Here is a 17,259-nt window from a genome sequence, read left to right as displayed (position 1 = left end):
ACTCCATCACATAAGTGCGGCTCCCAGAGACCGTTGGACTCCGGCAGCGTCGAAGCCCTGTATGCACATTCCTATCCTGTAGCACAGAATATTAAGATGTGTGCACTCAGGACCAAGAGTATATAAAATTAGCAACTGTTTTCACTTCATCGAGGACATTCTCAAAAAAACATTTTTTTAAAACTCCCAAGTGCTGCATGCCAACAGTCCTTGTCTACCACCGCTTTTCTGCCCCTGGAGCAGCCGTCAACACGTAACATCTTAAATTATTACCAAAATTGGTTTTTACAAGTATCTATTTGGCTGGATCAAGGTCTTAGTTGCTGCATGTGGGATCTGGTTCCCTGACCCCGTGCATTGGGAGGGCAGAGTCTCAGCCCCCAGACCACCTGGGAAGTCCCACTCCCTGCGGCCCACACAGCACACTTGGAGAACAAGTATATCCAGACACCACATGAATCAGAAATCACAACAGTACCCCAGCTTTTCATTTGCCTAACAGAGAGCCTGGAGCTGGCATGTATTCAAATTATATTTCCTAAAAGATAAGTTTGTAAGAATGAAAGCCTAGAAATCACCATTTTTTGCAATTAAAAAAAAGGCAAACAAAACATCTCTGTGAGAGCTTCCCTGGTGACTCAGTGGTCAAGAATCTGCCTGTCAATACAGGGGACACAGGTTTGATCCCTAGTCCAGGAAGATCGCACATGCCACGCATGGGGCAGCTAAGTCCACGTGCCACAACTACTGAGCCCACACGCCCTGGAGCCCGTGCTCCAAAATGAGAGAAGCCTCTGCACCACGGCAAGCGTAGCCCCTGCTTGCCACAACTAACGACGACCCAGCACTGCCAACAATAAATGAATAAAAACTTTGAAATCTATGTTAAAAATATTTAACGAGGGATACTTCGCTGTAACTGTCAACTATAGAATTCAAAAGAAAGGCTGCCATACATCTGTGCCAAATTAAGGGATTAACGTTAACAAAATTTGTCTTAAAAATTTCTTGCTTTCATCCATCTGTCTTACCCTTCACCCTCACAGGAAGGTATCATCCCTGGTCACTGTCTCTCTTCTAATCCCCTACCCTTCTGACCAACTCCCCACGTCACTCACACTTTGCCCTACCCACGTAAGAGAAAGATAAAAGTAAATATCTTGTCCCTTTTCACTTTCTAGCATGCCTGTTTTTATTTAAAAGAGAGAAAAAAGTAACAAAAATAACACAAACTCACTACTGCTGCATCCAAACAGTCCTCCCAAAAGACTTGTGAAAATTTACGAAAAAGAAATTTCTGAAACTTCATTTTGAAGGACTTGGGAAAGCCAGGAATAGAGGTACTATCCACCAGTCAAAATCAATTTATAAAACATTCTGAAAGTGCCTAACACGGCAAGAGACACAAGTTTGCAAGATACAACAGGCTCCTTAGTGCCTAAACTTCAGCAGATCATAGTACACACGATCACTAGTACATACAACTACAGGTGAAAAGTAGTGTGAACGGCATTTGTATCAATAAGTTTTTAGGAAACAAATCTGCCATGACTAGTGATAAGAGAAATTAAAATCCAGATCACATCTGTAGCCCTGGTTTGAGCCCAGCTAAAAAGGCACAGGAAAACTACAGTAATTTAGCAATCTTAGGTGAATGATAGAAAACATTAACTGGATTGTTTCAGCAAAAGTGAGTAGACTCTGCAGTAATGTATTTTCTACAAAAGTCAGATCATCTTCCTTTCAGCAGAAGAGTAAACTAAACCCCGGAGTCTACAGACCAGCATTCCTGTGTTATTCGAAAATCCTATCCATTCACAGACATGTCTTAGAAAAGAAATGGCATATAAATTTACACCAAGTGGAAAACTGAACTATCATAAAGGTCTTAAACAGTTTGCTGGGACAACAGATAAAACAGATTGATTAGCTAAACTGACATCGAGAGGGTGAAGTTTTCTTTGAAAACTGTACAAAACCTGTTTTTATGAGCTAAAATCCTCTCTTCTGTTAGGTACTACTCAGTCTACCGAGACACTGTGGGAGAGGAAACAACAAAAACTGACGCACCAGAACCTAAAACTGACACATAGCTCCCCGTAACTCAAGGACGGGACGTGGGATACTCGTGTCTGCAAAACTCCTTTTGATACTTCCTTAGAGAAGTCGGCTCTAAATCATATCTCAAATAACCCAACATCCAGTGCCTGTTTACCAACACACACTGGGGAAAGTTCTCAGAGACGCCCACATTGGGTAAGTCACCCCGGTGAGCACTGGGTGGGTGACAGGATGCTGCCACCCCGGCCGGCGCTGCAAGGCCCTGCCACCAGTCAGGCGCGCGGCTGCCAGCGCTTCCAACACAGCACGAGCCCCCCGTGCAAACCAGCAACTGTGCTCAAAGAATGGTGGTCTGTGCGCACACTGGAGGAAAACGGGCTGCTCTGGGGCCTGAAGAGGTTTCTGCGATACAATACCTTCCTAGAAACTCTCCATGGGCGATTCTGCCAACATACTATTGTTACCTGAGACAGTGACTCTATGTCTTAATCCCCAAACAAAATTCCCTCTCTCTCTCTCTCTCTTTCTATATATATATATATATATATATATATATATTTTTTTTTTTTTTTGGCTGCACCACACAGCAGGTAGGGTCTTAGTTCCCTGACCAGGGATCGAACCTGTGTCCCCTGCAATGGAAGCACAGAGCCTTAACCACTGGACCGCCAGGCAAGTCCCCCAGTTTCCTCTATATTTGAAGACAGTATCATAAAATGGACTTGGCAGTTCAAACTACTAATCCCCAAGTATTTACAGACTCTCAGAATTTCCAGGCGTTCTACAATCAAGTAACCCTTACCTGGAGATTTCAGCACTGGGGTTCATGTCCACCACAAGGGGATAAACATGTCTGTCAGTGCCATTTCTTTAGCTTGTGGACAAGACTCCTCAGAGACCCTTCAGAAACTCCTGGGGCTCATCTCCACCTTGAAATTCATTCTCTTGCTTAGAAAAGTAGTAGTTTCGTGCCAACATGGAAGTAAAGGAGATAGGGGTCATGATGAGCTCTAAGTCTTTTCATGACTTTCCTATACTTAAGGTTTATGATAAATATAAATATACTGCTGAAGTACTAGAAAATGCCTAACCCTTCAACTATTATTTATAACCAATGATATTTCTAATATGTGTTACCAAACTATATTGTCTATTTAATTATTTTATTACTATAACATCATGTGCTGTGCTTAGTCACTCAGTCGGATCCAACTCTTTACGACCCCATGAACTGTAACCCACCTGGCTCCTCTGTCCATGGGGATTCTCCAGGCAAGAATACTGCAGTGGGTTGCCATGCCCTCCTCCAGGGGATCCTCCTAACCCAGGAATCGAACCTAGGTCTCCTGCACTGTAGGCAGGTTCTTTACCCTCTGAGCTACCAGGGAACCAGCTTATAATTAGCATTAGATGTTTTAGGAATGGGAGAAGTGCACAGAACTCAAATGCCAGCTAGGAAGCATCACAATCACCTGTGAAGGTAATATGAACTCAAGTCCAGTATTTCTCAGTCTCCAGAGAAACAGACATAAGTGCCTACAGAAGCGAAGCACCTAGCATCTCAGTATTTGAGCTAAGAAGCCTAGAAACAGCAAAATCCTATCCTCGAAGGGACCTCTGTCCTCCTGGTTGTATGAATTCAGGCAAGTTACTTACCTCCACCAAGTTCCTATTTCTTTATCTATGAAAAAAGGTACATGGTAGATCCCCAATAATCACAACCTGCTCAGTTTGTTTGCTCATCTCAGTCACTTAGCAGTGGAGATCCATGAAAGCTACTTGCCAAGGAAACACAACTACTTTTAGATGATCATCATACTGTTAAAAGATGATCGATGCTGCTGCTGCTGCTAAGTCGCTTCAGTCATGTCCAACTCTGTGCCACCCCATAGACGGCAGCCCATTAGTCTCCTCTGTCCCTGGGATTCTCCAGGCAAGAATACTGGAGTGGGTAAGTTCATCCTAATAGAATCTTTTAGAATATTCAAAGAACAGATAACTATATTCTCATTCAGCAAATGCTGTATTTTTTTTTAGAATAATTATAATGTATGACTTTCAACAAATTTCAAAAGTAAAATGGTTGGTTTACAGCTGCATGTATATCAGGCACAGAGCAGGCCTGAAGTAAACCATAGCTAGTTCCATGACTTGGAAGCACGCGAGAGCTACTCACACACCTGTGAACAGCATATAGTGAAACTTCACTACAGGTGCCAGCATCAAAAACATACAAGAGCTGCTTTAATGATGATCAAGATTCTTTCAATGCTTAAAGAAAATCAACTAGGCTTTTGTCATTTTTTGTGTTTTGCTTACAAAGCACTTGGTCTTTAGTATCAAAAGCCAAGGCACTAAAATGGATAAAACAGTCATGATGTTCTGTCTTTCTGACACTTTTTTAAAGCTTACTAGAAACATCTTGACATGCTATGTATAAATTTAGTGTGCATAAATGCAACAGAGGGATAAAGACCATCCTGAGATAAATTTGAAGAATCATTACTTTATATTCCTCACTTATTTCCATGTTTCTCAAGCTAACTTTAATCAAGAGTTTATTAGATACATAAATTAAAGCTGCATAATAGTACCTGACAGCAGGTAGCAAAGTTCACTGGGTGATATACACAGTAAAGACAAACAAAACTCACTTTTGAGACTGACTTCTGAAGGCTCTGCTTTAAAGGGTAGGGTGCTATTTAAATAATTACTTACTGAGTTGCTGCTAAAGAAGAGAGGCCGAAGTTTTCAATTTTATTGGTCCTAAATCAATTTCACAAAATGTTATTTCTATCTGCTATGTACAAGACTTTTTTCTAACCTCTACCATGCAGATGAGTAGACCAGAGCTTTGAGTGAAGGGGAGAGGGAGAGAAAGGCTGAACAGCAGCTTGAGATGCTACAACGGTACGGAAGGGATTCCAGAAAGAGGACAGACCACAGACTCCACATGAGGCTTCTTGGAGACCAGGAAGACGACCAGCTGAGCTCAACAGGGGAGAAGGACAAGAAAACTCTTGAACAAACAGCTAGTTCACTGTGTGACTAGTTGAGAAAGCTTAGGCTGTTTCCGAGATAGCCTGGAACACCAGCTTCGGGAGTTTCTCATGGAATCGACGGCCATGGAAGACAACCCACCTGCAGAGGTGTACAACACCCAGCAGAAGCCCTGGTGCTTTTTTTTTCCTTCATTAAAGAGGAGACCATCTCAGGATGGTCTTTATCCCTCTGTTGCATTTATGCACACTAAATTCATACATAGCATTTCAAGATGTTTCTAGTAAGCTTTAAAAAAGTGTCAAAAAGACATTATTTTTGTACCCTGAAGAAAAACTAAAAATTACTGTGCGAGTAAATCAGGTGTTGAGCAAAAGAACTGATACTTTGCAGAAATAAAGCAGTGAACAAATCAAGTATATATAATCTGAAAAACCATTTGATTATATAACAACAAAAACTACTTCACTATCAAAACAGGTAGACCAAGCTTGACAATTTTATTATCACTTCTACATAACCAGATTCTAAGATCAAAGTCACTTTTAATATCCCCATTTACCCTCTGAAGAAAATGAAAGCAAATTTTTAATTCACTAAAAAATGAAAAGGTCCAAACTACTCCAAATGAAAATTTAAAGAATTATTAAATATTATCACTTTCAAATTTTAAAATTCTCCATGCCACATAACTCACATACCTAACACCTCAAGATAAATAATATCCTTTTCATGTTCCTGTTTCTACAAACATGACATTGTGTTATACCAAGAACTAAATGACTTGTGAATTAAGAACAAATTTGTTTTCACACAATTTTACTGAATTTAAACAATTATGCTTCTAGCGTTATTACTTAACTTGATCTATATATTGTCAAAAATACACAAAATCAAAGAGGAAAATTTGGAGAAAAAATTGGAAAACATTAAAGAGAAAACGTTTCCAATACATACATCTGACAGAGACAGTGTACCCAGAATACAGAAACACCAATTTTTAAAATGGGCAAAAGGTTTGACAGAAAAGTACACACAAATGGCCCATAAGCATGTGAAAAGATATCCAGCACCATGAACACTTGGGAAATATACATCAAAACCACAAAAGGACACTCAGCACTCATTAGATGCCAGTGACTTAAGCAACAGCAACACGGGACATTGGTGAAGACAGCAGAACCACAGGTCCCAGGCAGACACCACCCTGACTCCACGCAGGATGGCACAATCGCTTGTGGAGATGGCCTGGCAGTTTCTCATGAAGCTAAATCAGTATTTACCAAGTGACCCCACAATCCAACTACAAGTCCACCCAAGAGAAAGGAAAAGATCCATCCACAAAAAGATTGCCCAAATGGTCACAGAGGATTTACTATAACAAAAGCCAAAAGGGACCAACCCGATCAGCTAGTGAAGTGAAAAAAAAGCATAAGATGTTCACACAGTGACTACTACTGAGAAATAGTGACTCCTGAAACAAGCAACAACACAGATAAACCTCGAGAACATGCTGGATCAAAGAAGCCAGTCACAGAAGAGTATATCCTGCGTAATTCTATTCACATGAAACTCCGGAACAGGAGAAATTGGATCAGCAGCTGAGAGAATGATGGGAAATGAGCGTGAAGAGCTCTGCAATGGCATCAAGGTTACATCGTGACTGAAGTGACAGTCACACAGATGCTTACAGCTGGCAAAACTCTTCCAACTATACCCTCCACATGGGTGGATCCCAATGTATATAAATTACACTTCAGTAAAGCTGATTCTGTACCCCCAAAAAACGGACACCTCTGTAGAAAACAGGGCAACAGCTATTAAAACCTGAAACGTGCATAATCTTGAACCATCGGCTCTTCCTCTAGAAAGCTGTCATGCAGAAGTTCAAAGCTCCGTAAGGATGCTCCCCCCTCAGAGGGCAAGCACAGCACCCACACAGAGAGCTGGTTCATCGCCTGACGACACAGAAGCCGGTACAAGGAGTATTCCACCCAACAACAGCCTGAGAACCTGGAGCAAAGGGCAGTACATTTCTGCAAGGAGCCACGTGGTTAAGCACTTGAGGCTTGGCAGAACACAGCCAGTCGCCTTGCATATTCTTTGGGGGGTTTTGTTGTTGTTTTACAACTCTTTTAAGAAATGCTAAAATCATTGGTAGCTCACAGGGCCTTACGAAAACAAAAAACAAGCGCGCACACATACACCCCCAGGCTGAGAAATCAGGGCTTTGAAGCCCAAATACCGAAATTCAAATCAGTAACCTACCACTTACTAGTAACATAATCCCTTCACCTCTTGTTATTACAGTGTCCGTGTAAAATAAATGAAAGCACTTATAACCGTGTCAACTACAGAGCAAGCTTTAAAGAAATACCAGCTTTTTAAAATGAAACAGACCTCTGTACTGACCTAAAATAATTGTTTTATATCAAAATAACTTAATCCTGCTTGTGTAAAATACATAAATACATGTATAAATATATCACATTGACCAAAAAGTCCGTTCTGGCTCTAGCAGTGTGCTTAGTTGTTCTTAACTTCTTTCGAAACAATTTTGTTAGATTGTACTGTGACAGCTCTCATATCAGTGTGCATTTAAAAAAACTTATCAAAACTGGTCAATTTTTTAAATAAAAGATGTTTTTGTGTGGACCATTTTTTAAAGTCTTTATTGAATTTGTTACAATATTGCTTCTGTTTTATGATTTGGTTTTTTTGGCCCCTGAGGCATGTAGGATCTTAGCTCCCAGACCAGGGGTTGAACCTGCATCCTCTGCACTGGAAGGAAAAAGTCTCAACCACTGAAGAGCCAGGGAAGTCCCAAAATTGGTGAATTTTTATGTAGCCATTTTAATACTGAAGATGGAAGAAAAAAGGAATATTTTCAACAAACTTTGCTTTATTACTTCAAGAAAAGGCAAAAACACAACTGAAACACAAAAACTGATTTGTGCAGTGTATGGAGATGGTGCTGTGACTGACTGAACATATCAAAAGGTATTTTCGAAGTTTCATGCTAGAGATTTCTCGATGGACAATGCTCTACTGTCTGGTAGACCAGATGAAGTTGACAGTGATCAAATCGAGATGTTAACTGAGAAGGATCAATGTTATACCACTCGAGAGATAGTCAAAATTCTCAAAATACCCAAATCAAGCCCTGAAAATCATCTGCACCAGCTTGGTTATGTTAATCGCTTTGATGTTTGGGTTCCACTTAAGGGGGAGGGGAGGCCCTTCTTTACCGTATTTCCATATGCAATTCTCTACTGAAACATAATGAAAACGTTCCATTTTTAAAACAAATTGTGACGGGGGATGAAAAGTGGATACTATACAATAATGTGGAACAGAAGAGATCATGGGGCAAGCAAAATGAACCACCACTAACCACACCAAAGGCCGATCTTCATCCAAAAAGGGTGAAGTTGTCTATATGGTGGGATTGGAAGGAGTCCTCTATCATGAGCTTCTTTCAGAAAAGCAACTGAATAACTCCAACAAGTACTGCTCCCAATTGGCTTTCCAGGTGGCTCAGTGGTAATCACCTGCCAACGCAGGAGATGCAGGAGAATCAACTTCGATCCCTGGGTCGGGAAGATCCCTTGGAGGAGGAAATGGCCACCCACTCCAGTATTCCTGCCTGAAAAATTCCATGGACAGAGGAGCCTCATGGGCTACAGTCCACAGGGTCGGAAAGAGTCTGACACCACTTAAGGACTAAGCACACACACACCCACTGCTCCTAATCAAACCAACTGAAAGCAGCATTCCACAAAAAGCGTCTGGAATTAGTCAACAGCAAACCATAATCTTCCGTCAGGATAACCCAAGACCACATGTTTCTTTGATGACCAGGCAAAAACTGTTACAGCTTGGGTGGGAAGTTCTGATTCATCCACCATTATTCATCAGACATTACACCTTTGGATTTCCATTTATTTCGGTCTTCACAGAATTCTCTTAAGGGAAAAAATTTCAATTCCCTGGAAGACAATAAAAGGCACCTAGAACAGTTCTTTATTCAAAAAGATAAAAAGATTTGGGGAAACAGAACTATGAAGCTGCCTGAAAAATAGCAAAAGGCAGTAGAACAAAATGGTGAATACATTGTTCAAAAAAGTCCTTGATGAAAATGGAAAAATGTGTCTTTATTTTCACTCTTAAAGCTGAAGGAACTTTTTGGCCAAACCAATATATTCGCGTGAATACACTGGAAAGTTTGGGACGAATATACAGCAAACTGTTAAGGGAGACGGAATGGGGTTACAGGGGGTCAAGAAATGTTCACTTGATAAACATCTAAATTATGTATTTTAAATTGAATACATAAGGTCTGTTTTTTTAAACAGTAGACAATTAGAAGTAAACAGATAAATCATATGTGGCATTTTCTTTATATACAGATATTTAAGTTTGGGAAGTGTTTAGTTCCATGAACGAGAAAGTACATCTAGTCTTTAAAAAATAATACTGGCACAGTTACTAAGACTCACTTATTAAACAATTTGTGCCAGGTGTAGTTCTAAGGGCTTCACGTGTATTCATTTATTTAATCCTCTCCACAACCTTATGGAATGAATGCTTATCATTAAGACACCAATTTACAGACAGGGAACTTAGACTTCAAGGACAATGTGACAGGGCACCCAAGTTATATGGCTCCAAAGACCACACTCAAAGCTCTCCTGTCCTCCCCACAGAGTGCACTCTATTAGAATTCTGGCTGAAAAAAAAATCCACAAAGACATCTTTTAGTTAGTCTGGGACATCAGATTCCATAAAACTACAATTCAGTTCAGTTCAGTCTGAACTACAATTTATCTACTTTTAAATATAATTTTCTGATTGATTCAAATAAACTCATTCTTCTTGGAAGCCATGATTGTCTTCAATCATCGAGAAGACAAGTAGATAACATGAAGCTGATAACAGGAGCCAAAGAGAATCTAAGTTTGGATCCTGCCTGCAAATTCCTAGCTGATAATCCTGGGCAAATTCTTAACCCTCTACACCAAAGCTTACTTATCTGTAAATGTTTGCAGAGTGTGCTGCTGTTGTTAAAGTTCTTTTAACTGTAAAATACACATAAAATTTACCATTTCAACCATTTTTAAGCACACAATTCAGCCGCATTAAACACATTCAAAACACTGACCTTCCATGTCCAGAGCTTTTTTCACCTTCCAAATAGCAGCTCTGTCCCAATTAAACACTAACTTCCCATTCCCCTCTCCCCTCAGCCTCTGATAACCCCTTGTTCTACCTTCTGTCTCTGTGAATTTGCCTGTTCTAGCTACCTCCTATAAATGGAATCATAGAATTGTTTCCTTGTGTGTCTGGCTTATTCTCCTTAGCACACCATTTGCAAGTTTCACCTGTTATTGTATGTGCCAGTATGTCATTCCTTCAATAGTTGAACACTCCATTGTATGTCATCGTATATATACAACATGTTTCCTTTATCCAAACCTCTGCTGATGAGCACAAGGTGGTTTTCACAAGAATTAAAAACAAAGCATCTGATGTGAATGTTACCACAATAAAAAACAAACCAAGCAAACGAATGAAGCATCTGGCAAACAGCAGGCTCTTTAATATTAATGTCTTTTTTTCACTTCATTTTGTCATATTTTTGCACCACATAGCGGTGCAATGGCAAGACAAAAACAGTGCAACCATCTTACAAATTTATCAGCTATGCCTTTTGAGATATTATTGGATTTACAACTACATTTATCATCTTAAAAGAATGATGAAGAGCATCCCAATAAATAATCTGTAATTACACTACTTTCTTCAGTTTTAGCTTCAAAACCTAGCTCAAGGTATTCCAATCAAGAACTTATTAATGGTAACTAAACCCCTTTTGATTAAAAGATGTATTCGTCCCCTAAATTTCGGTACAACTCGATCAATTTCAACACAAATTAAGCAGATACTATATGCCAGGTATATTCAGATGATCCATCAAGCTTCTCTCTGGCTGCCTGAAACACCAAATATGAAAACCAACGGTTACATCTAAAGTATATCCGATTTTCAGTATCTTAGGGTGTTAATAATTAGAAACCATGGAACTTGTACACCTTGATAACTATTTTTCGTTGTAACCACTGCCACTCAGGGAGAAAAATACCTTCCAAAGCTCTTCACAACATGAATATACCCTGCTTGTTTTGCAAGTTGCTTTGTCAAAATATTTCCCTACATTTTCAGGATTTCCTTTATTCATTCAACTATTAATCCCTGCTCTCTAGCAACTCAGGTGCACAAAGAAAACTAAGACAGAGCCTCTGCCTCAAGGAACTTCAGAGTAAAAGGAGGGATGCACCAGCAAGAGATTTCAACTGGATACAGGCTACAGTAAAGGTACCAACGAAGCCCTTGAAGAGACATGGAAGGCCTCCAGCAGGTGAAGCTTTCTCTGACCTTAATAAGCTGTTCCTTTTCTGCTCTCCCCAAACTGCACACTTCACCTGCCCACGTAGAATTCATCATTCACAGAAAATGTTTTCTTCATTTGTATGGACATAAAGACTGCAAGGCAGATTCATAAATCATTTCCAACTGACTCCAGAATTCATTAGCTTATCATAGGATTTTTCCTTGCTGTTAGTTTTTAAAAAGCAGATCAACTTTCTTAATCACTTCTTTAGGCCAAGTCAGAAACTAATTCAGACTCCTGGAGCATGCCAGCTCAAAGGATGGAGGATATCCTGGAAAATCTCCATGTGACCTGGGGAAATCTGCCTACACATTTTTAGTGGTCAACACAAAGATAACCACTTTTACGTATGCATGTAAGGCAAAGCTGGTATAAACGAATTTGAGCTTTTTTCTTTGCCTAACTACACTAAATCAACAAGCGTGGTTTTTTTATCACTGCTACTTAAACTAAATACACTCTCAATTCAAATACAAAAAATTTAAAACCAATTCCCCCCAAAACCTTTTCAAACAAAATCTTGTGGCAAGTACAGAGATAGTAATTATCAAATATAATGTACACAAGATGGGGAAAACTGGAATTTTGTGTCCTAAAAGATTCAAATTTTTGCCAAAATCTGCATAACTAGCTCACCTCATAACAATGGGCAAGATTACCAGCAGGACTTTTTGTAATCACCAACAACTAATACAAATGTAGACGATACTTCGGAACAGCACCTGGAGTGTCAGTTCAGTGATGTCAAACTGCAAAATGCGCAATGAAGACTCACACTGCATTTCTTTGTCTCCATTTTTTTGAAACCGTAAAATAGAAGGTTGCACATTAGATCAACAGATAAAACACTGCAAAGAAGAAGAGTGCCTAAGTGTTTCTAAATTTCGTTCCTTTGAATACATTCATTTTCCACAAAAATTAGTATTTAAGATGCCATTTTCCTAAGCGTTTCCGAGACTTTAAACATTACATTCTCTAACACACCTCCAAAAAGAGAATAATAGGATTCTTTATATCTAAGACTAGAACCCCATCTATTCCTAACTTTAGGGAATAGGAAAAGGAAATTAAAATGTATCTTGAATACTTTCGTTTTCTTGCAAATAAAATGATCAATAGTTAGGATTACACACTTGCTCTACATTTTATCTCCAAACATAAAATATTTGCTAATGGTCATGAAAAGTAATAGAAAATAAACTCCACAACCAACCCCCCTAGCTCCCTAGTGATCTAAGAGTTAGGATCCCATCCGCTCGCTCTCAAACCCCCCTGGAAGTATAGACTACATTCACCTGTGTTAGCATTAGTGTTTTTTAAAAGCTTTTTTTAAACTGTTGTTTTAAATGTTGTTTTTGTGTGACACTGAAACGCCACAAAATTAAGCTGATAACGACCTTTAAAACCCAGCAAGCAAACCCTGCAGCATTTAAAACAATTTTAAATACCAAAGACATCTTTATTTCCAAATGAATTAAAATTTTACAGATCCTGTGCGACAAAGAAGTTTAGCTTAACTGCGGACAGCACACGTTCGATTTCTTAGGCAACGAACATTTCTGCAGCCAGTCTTTTCTGACTCAACAAAGCTATTGTTCACGGAAAACAAGTCCAATTACTGAGAAATTGCTAACCATACCATCCAAACACACATATAGCATAAGCGTTTTCTTTGGACTAACTCTACCGTCTCTTCCCCGTTCATCCCCTAGGGATTTGGGGGACACTCTCTCCTCTAAATGACAGCTGATTTCGTTAGCACCTGTCGCCAGTCTCAGTTGCATCACACGAGTTGGCCAAAACAGCATGGACAGTTTTGATTTTTTTCTTTTGGTAAGATGATGATTCTTCAGAAAGTGGGGATTCACCAGGAGTGAGTTCACCAAGTTTTCCAAAATACCGCGCTTCTCGATCCCTCCCGTTCTTCACAAAGTGACCCTGAGGCACCGACTTTTGGGGGAGCGGAGATGGGGGTGGGGGACCCACAAGGACGCGTGAACTCGACGGAAAGCCCTCCGTAACGAACAAAACCACGGAGGTGGGGGCGGGGGGAGAGAACAGCGCGACTCGTCCCTCAAACTTAACGGAGAGCTCCGCCGAGAAGACGGAGGCGGCCGGGGACCGCCTGGTCCGAGCGGGGCTCGGGCCCGCGGGGCTACGGGGCGGCTTTCCGCGGAAATGTCAGCAGACGCGGCCGCCCGAGTCCGGTCTCCGCGCGCCGTCCCGGCCCCCGCGGCCCCGGGCCGAGCCTGCGCGCTCGCGGGGAGGGGGCGTGGGGCCGAGCCCGCCCGCCCGCTCCCCACGCCCCCTCTCCCGCCCGCTGTCAGGCCCCGGTGTCACTGCCCCTGACTCGCGCCGAGCTCCCCCGAGACACAGTCCGTCCTTTGTCTGTGAGTGCGCACTCGGCGCCGAGGTCCCATCAACTTGTGTGCGTCCCGTCCCACCCGGGCGCTCCCGCCGCCGCGCCACTCCACACAAAGGAGACCGGGGCTCGGGCGGCCGGCCCGCCCCGGGCACCCGAGCGCCCCTAGCCCGGCCCCGGTGACTCGGGAGGGGCGGGCGCGCGAGGGAACCCCCCCCACCCCGACACACACACACACCCTCCGCTCGGCGCCCGCCCGGGCTCCCGCCTCAGGTTTCTCTGGCTCCCACACAGCCCGCCCGCGGGGGTCGTGCGGGTCGGCCCGGACCCACAGCCCCTTCCGAGGTGGGTGAGGGGAGGTCTCTTCTCACCCCCACGAGCCCCAGAGGCTCCCCGGGAAAGCCCGCTCAGGGGGGGATTATCCGGACCGGCTGAGCGGCAGCGGGGATGTCCCGCCGCCGCCGCCCCACGCCGAGCTCTGGAGCCCCGCCGGCCGGCCGGCCGGCCCGCCGGCCCGACAGCGGCGCGTTACCTGCGCCCCGCTCCCCAGCCCGCGCCGCTCCCGCGCGCCGCTCCCGCGCGCCACCGCCGCCGCCGCCGCCGCCGCCGGGGCTCCACCGCCTTCTGCGTCCCAGTGGGTGTCGGACGCTCCCGGACCGAGCGCCAAACCAGGCAGCCCAATCGCCATCGCTTTTATTTGGCCCCCCCTGTCCAACCAAGCGCCGCCCCGATTGGCGGGACGCGAGGCGGGCTCCCGTCCAATCACAGGGCCCGCCGGGCTCGGAGGCGCCGAGCCAGCCCCACGCAGAGGCGCCCGCGGGACTCGGCCGGGCCGGGCCGGCGGCGCGTGCGCGCGGGCGGGCAGGCGCTGAGGGACGCTGCCGCCTGAGTGGAAACGCTGCGCCGGCTCTTTGTTCTTTTCGCCGAACGCCCGGCGCCTCTCAGGAAGGCGGCGGGGCCGGCGTTCGGGGAAGAAGGGCCTCCGGAGCCCGAATCCCCAAATCGCGGGCGGGAAGGCGGGCTGGGCGGGGTGGCGGGAACCGGCCGGAGGGCGGGACGGCGCGCTCGCGGCGCTTGGCGGGAACCGCCGCTTCGGTGTTCCCGGGCCGGAGGGGCGGGGCGGGGCCAAAAGCCAAGTTTGAACCAGTTCAAAACTCGGGGGTGGTAACGGTTTCAACCGCCGCGCTCTTTTTCCCCGCGCGCGCAGTGGAGGCCCTGGCGGCCGGCCGGCGGGCGGGAGGCGCCGGACACGAGGGTCCGCGGCGCCCGGTGTACCGGCCAAACGCCCTCTACGGCCCCACCTCCAGCCCGGCTGGTCTCGGGCGGGGAGCCGCGAGCCTCCCGAGCAACGGCGTGGCCAATGCGCCGTCCCCCGAGCCGAGCGGAGCGCCCTGCCGGCAACTTTTGTCTGCTGCCGCCCCTCGGCCGCTTGGCCCGACTCGGGTCCCACTGGACTTTGGCTAGTCGATCCCACAGTGCCATCGCCTTAGAAACCCTGGAGAGAAGTCACGATTATTTCAAATTTCTCATTCAGAGCGCCTTGTTCAGACCCTTTCCAGTGTTTGTAGTGCCAAGCACGTGTCAGCTAGCTTGGCTTGCTTGATAAAAATCATTTATCAAGGATGAGTGCTGTTCATGTCCCTCGTGCTAACTTATCTACAAAGTATTAAGATTCCAGCATTTTTCAGGTATTAAAAAAGATCATGGGGTGAGCCTGTCTCGACCCAGAGGAGTTAGTACTAGTCCACTTAGGATACAGTCGCCCCTTTTGATTTACCTGGCTGTGAAGTTAAGGTTATTCGGATTTTTTTTAATAGGATGCAACTATAGGGCAAAGTAACCCCCTCACCCACATAAACTGAGATTCCATATTGAGAGTTCACGTGCGGGGCAGGGAAAATGGTCACCTATGAGCTCGAGTTAAAAGCCTAACGGAATTATGCTTTCAGTATTTTACTTAATTTTTAAATGACTAAGATTTTTAATAACTAGTTGCTCGCTTTGTGTTCTTAGAGACTGGAGCAGTCATTTAACCCATTAATCTACCGCCTTTCCTAAATCACCATTCCGTTCCTCACATTAAAGTATGAAAGTGAAAGTCGCACAGAGGTGTCCGACTCTGAGATCCCATGGACTGTAACTTGCTGCCCTCCTCTGTCCATGGAATTCTCCAGGCAAGAATACTGGAGTGAGGAAATCAAAAGATAGGAAACAATCATGTGCCCAAATAAAAGCATGAATAAATGATAACAGGGCAAAAGCAAGTTATGCATCTGAGTGCGTGTGTGCTTAGTTGCTCAGTCGTATTGGATTCTGCCCACCCTATGGACTATAGCCGGCCAGGCTATCCGTGGGATTTCCCCAGCAAGAATACTGGAGTGGGTTGCCGTTTCTTTCTCCAGTGCATCTTCCCGACCCAGAGATTGAACCTGAGTCTCCTGCCTCTCCTCCGTTGGCAGGTGGATTCTTAACCACTGAGCCACCTGGGAAGCCCTATGCATCTGAGATGTAACTATAAGCTAATATAACAATTCCATCTGTCTTATACTGGACAGACATTCATAGCCCATGGTACAAGGCTTCCATCTAGACTACTTCCATCTAGACCACTAATTTACAATTGCTTAACCATTGCTTACAAATCTCAAAAGTTAACTTCTTCCCTAAATCACTTATCAAATTATTGATTTTACCTCATATTAAAACAATGTGGGCATTTTTTAAAGAAAGATAAAGGAAATTACATTAGCAGAGACTATAAGCAAATCCTTTTCCAGTGGTCATGTATGGATGTGAGAGTTGGACTGTGAAGAAGGCTGAGCGCCAAAGAATTGATGCTTTTGAACTGTGGTGTTGGAGAAGACTCTTGAGAGTCCCTTGGACTGCAAGGAGATCCAACCAGTCCATTCTGAAGGAGATCAGCCCTGGGATTTCTTTGGAAGGAATGATGCTAAAGCTGAAACTCCAGTACTTTGGCCACCTCATGCGAAGAGTTGACTCATTGGAAAAGACTCTGATGCTGGGAGGGATTGGGGGCAAGAGGAGAAGGGGACGACAGAGGATGAGATGGCTGGATGGCATCACCGACTCGATGGATGTGAGTCTGGGTGAACTCCAGGAGTTGGTGATGGACAGGGAGGCCTGGCGTGCTGTGATTCATGGGGTTGCAAAGAGTCAGACACAACTGAGTGACTGAACTGAAGCAACATACAAACACACAGCATAGCATGAACTGTCATGTGAGTTGCTAAGGCATTTAGAATCAAGAAATGATTTTGGATCAAGATGTTCCCCCAAAAAAATACCTCAGGAAAGGATATTTTAGCCAGACTGTAAAGAAAGCATAAGATTTAGATTGATGGGAGTGAGGGCACTTGAGAATGAA

The 17,259-nt window shown here is 44.0% G+C and overlaps 1 protein-coding gene across 8 annotated transcripts in view; it reads right to left on the bottom strand.

The window, feature by feature from the left end:
- Positions 1-17,259, bottom strand: part of EZH2 (enhancer of zeste 2 polycomb repressive complex 2 subunit) — a 66,218-nt gene that overhangs the window by 42,168 nt on the left and 6,791 nt on the right. For 2 of the 8 annotated variants that reach the window (XM_027538726.1, XM_027538733.1), the window contains exon 1: positions 2,864-3,123. The exons of 1 other annotated variant lie outside the window; for it this stretch is intronic. In XM_027538726.1, coding sequence (XP_027394527.1) covers positions 2,864-2,889 — 26 coding nt within the window. In that variant the 5' untranslated portion in view covers positions 2,890-3,123. Of the gene's footprint in view, positions 1-2,863; positions 3,130-14,406; positions 14,453-17,259 lie in introns of those variants that run through there. 5 more of the 8 variants (XM_027538729.1, XM_027538732.1, XM_027538725.1 and 2 more) reach the window with 5 other exon arrangements.

This window comes from Bos indicus x Bos taurus, chromosome 4, assembly GCF_003369695.1.
Source record: "Bos indicus x Bos taurus breed Angus x Brahman F1 hybrid chromosome 4, Bos_hybrid_MaternalHap_v2.0, whole genome shotgun sequence".
NCBI lineage: Eukaryota > Metazoa > Chordata > Mammalia > Artiodactyla > Bovidae > Bos > Bos indicus x Bos taurus.
The sequence above is the reverse complement of the archived record's forward strand: the minus strand, read 5'-3'. Positions and strand labels throughout refer to the sequence as shown.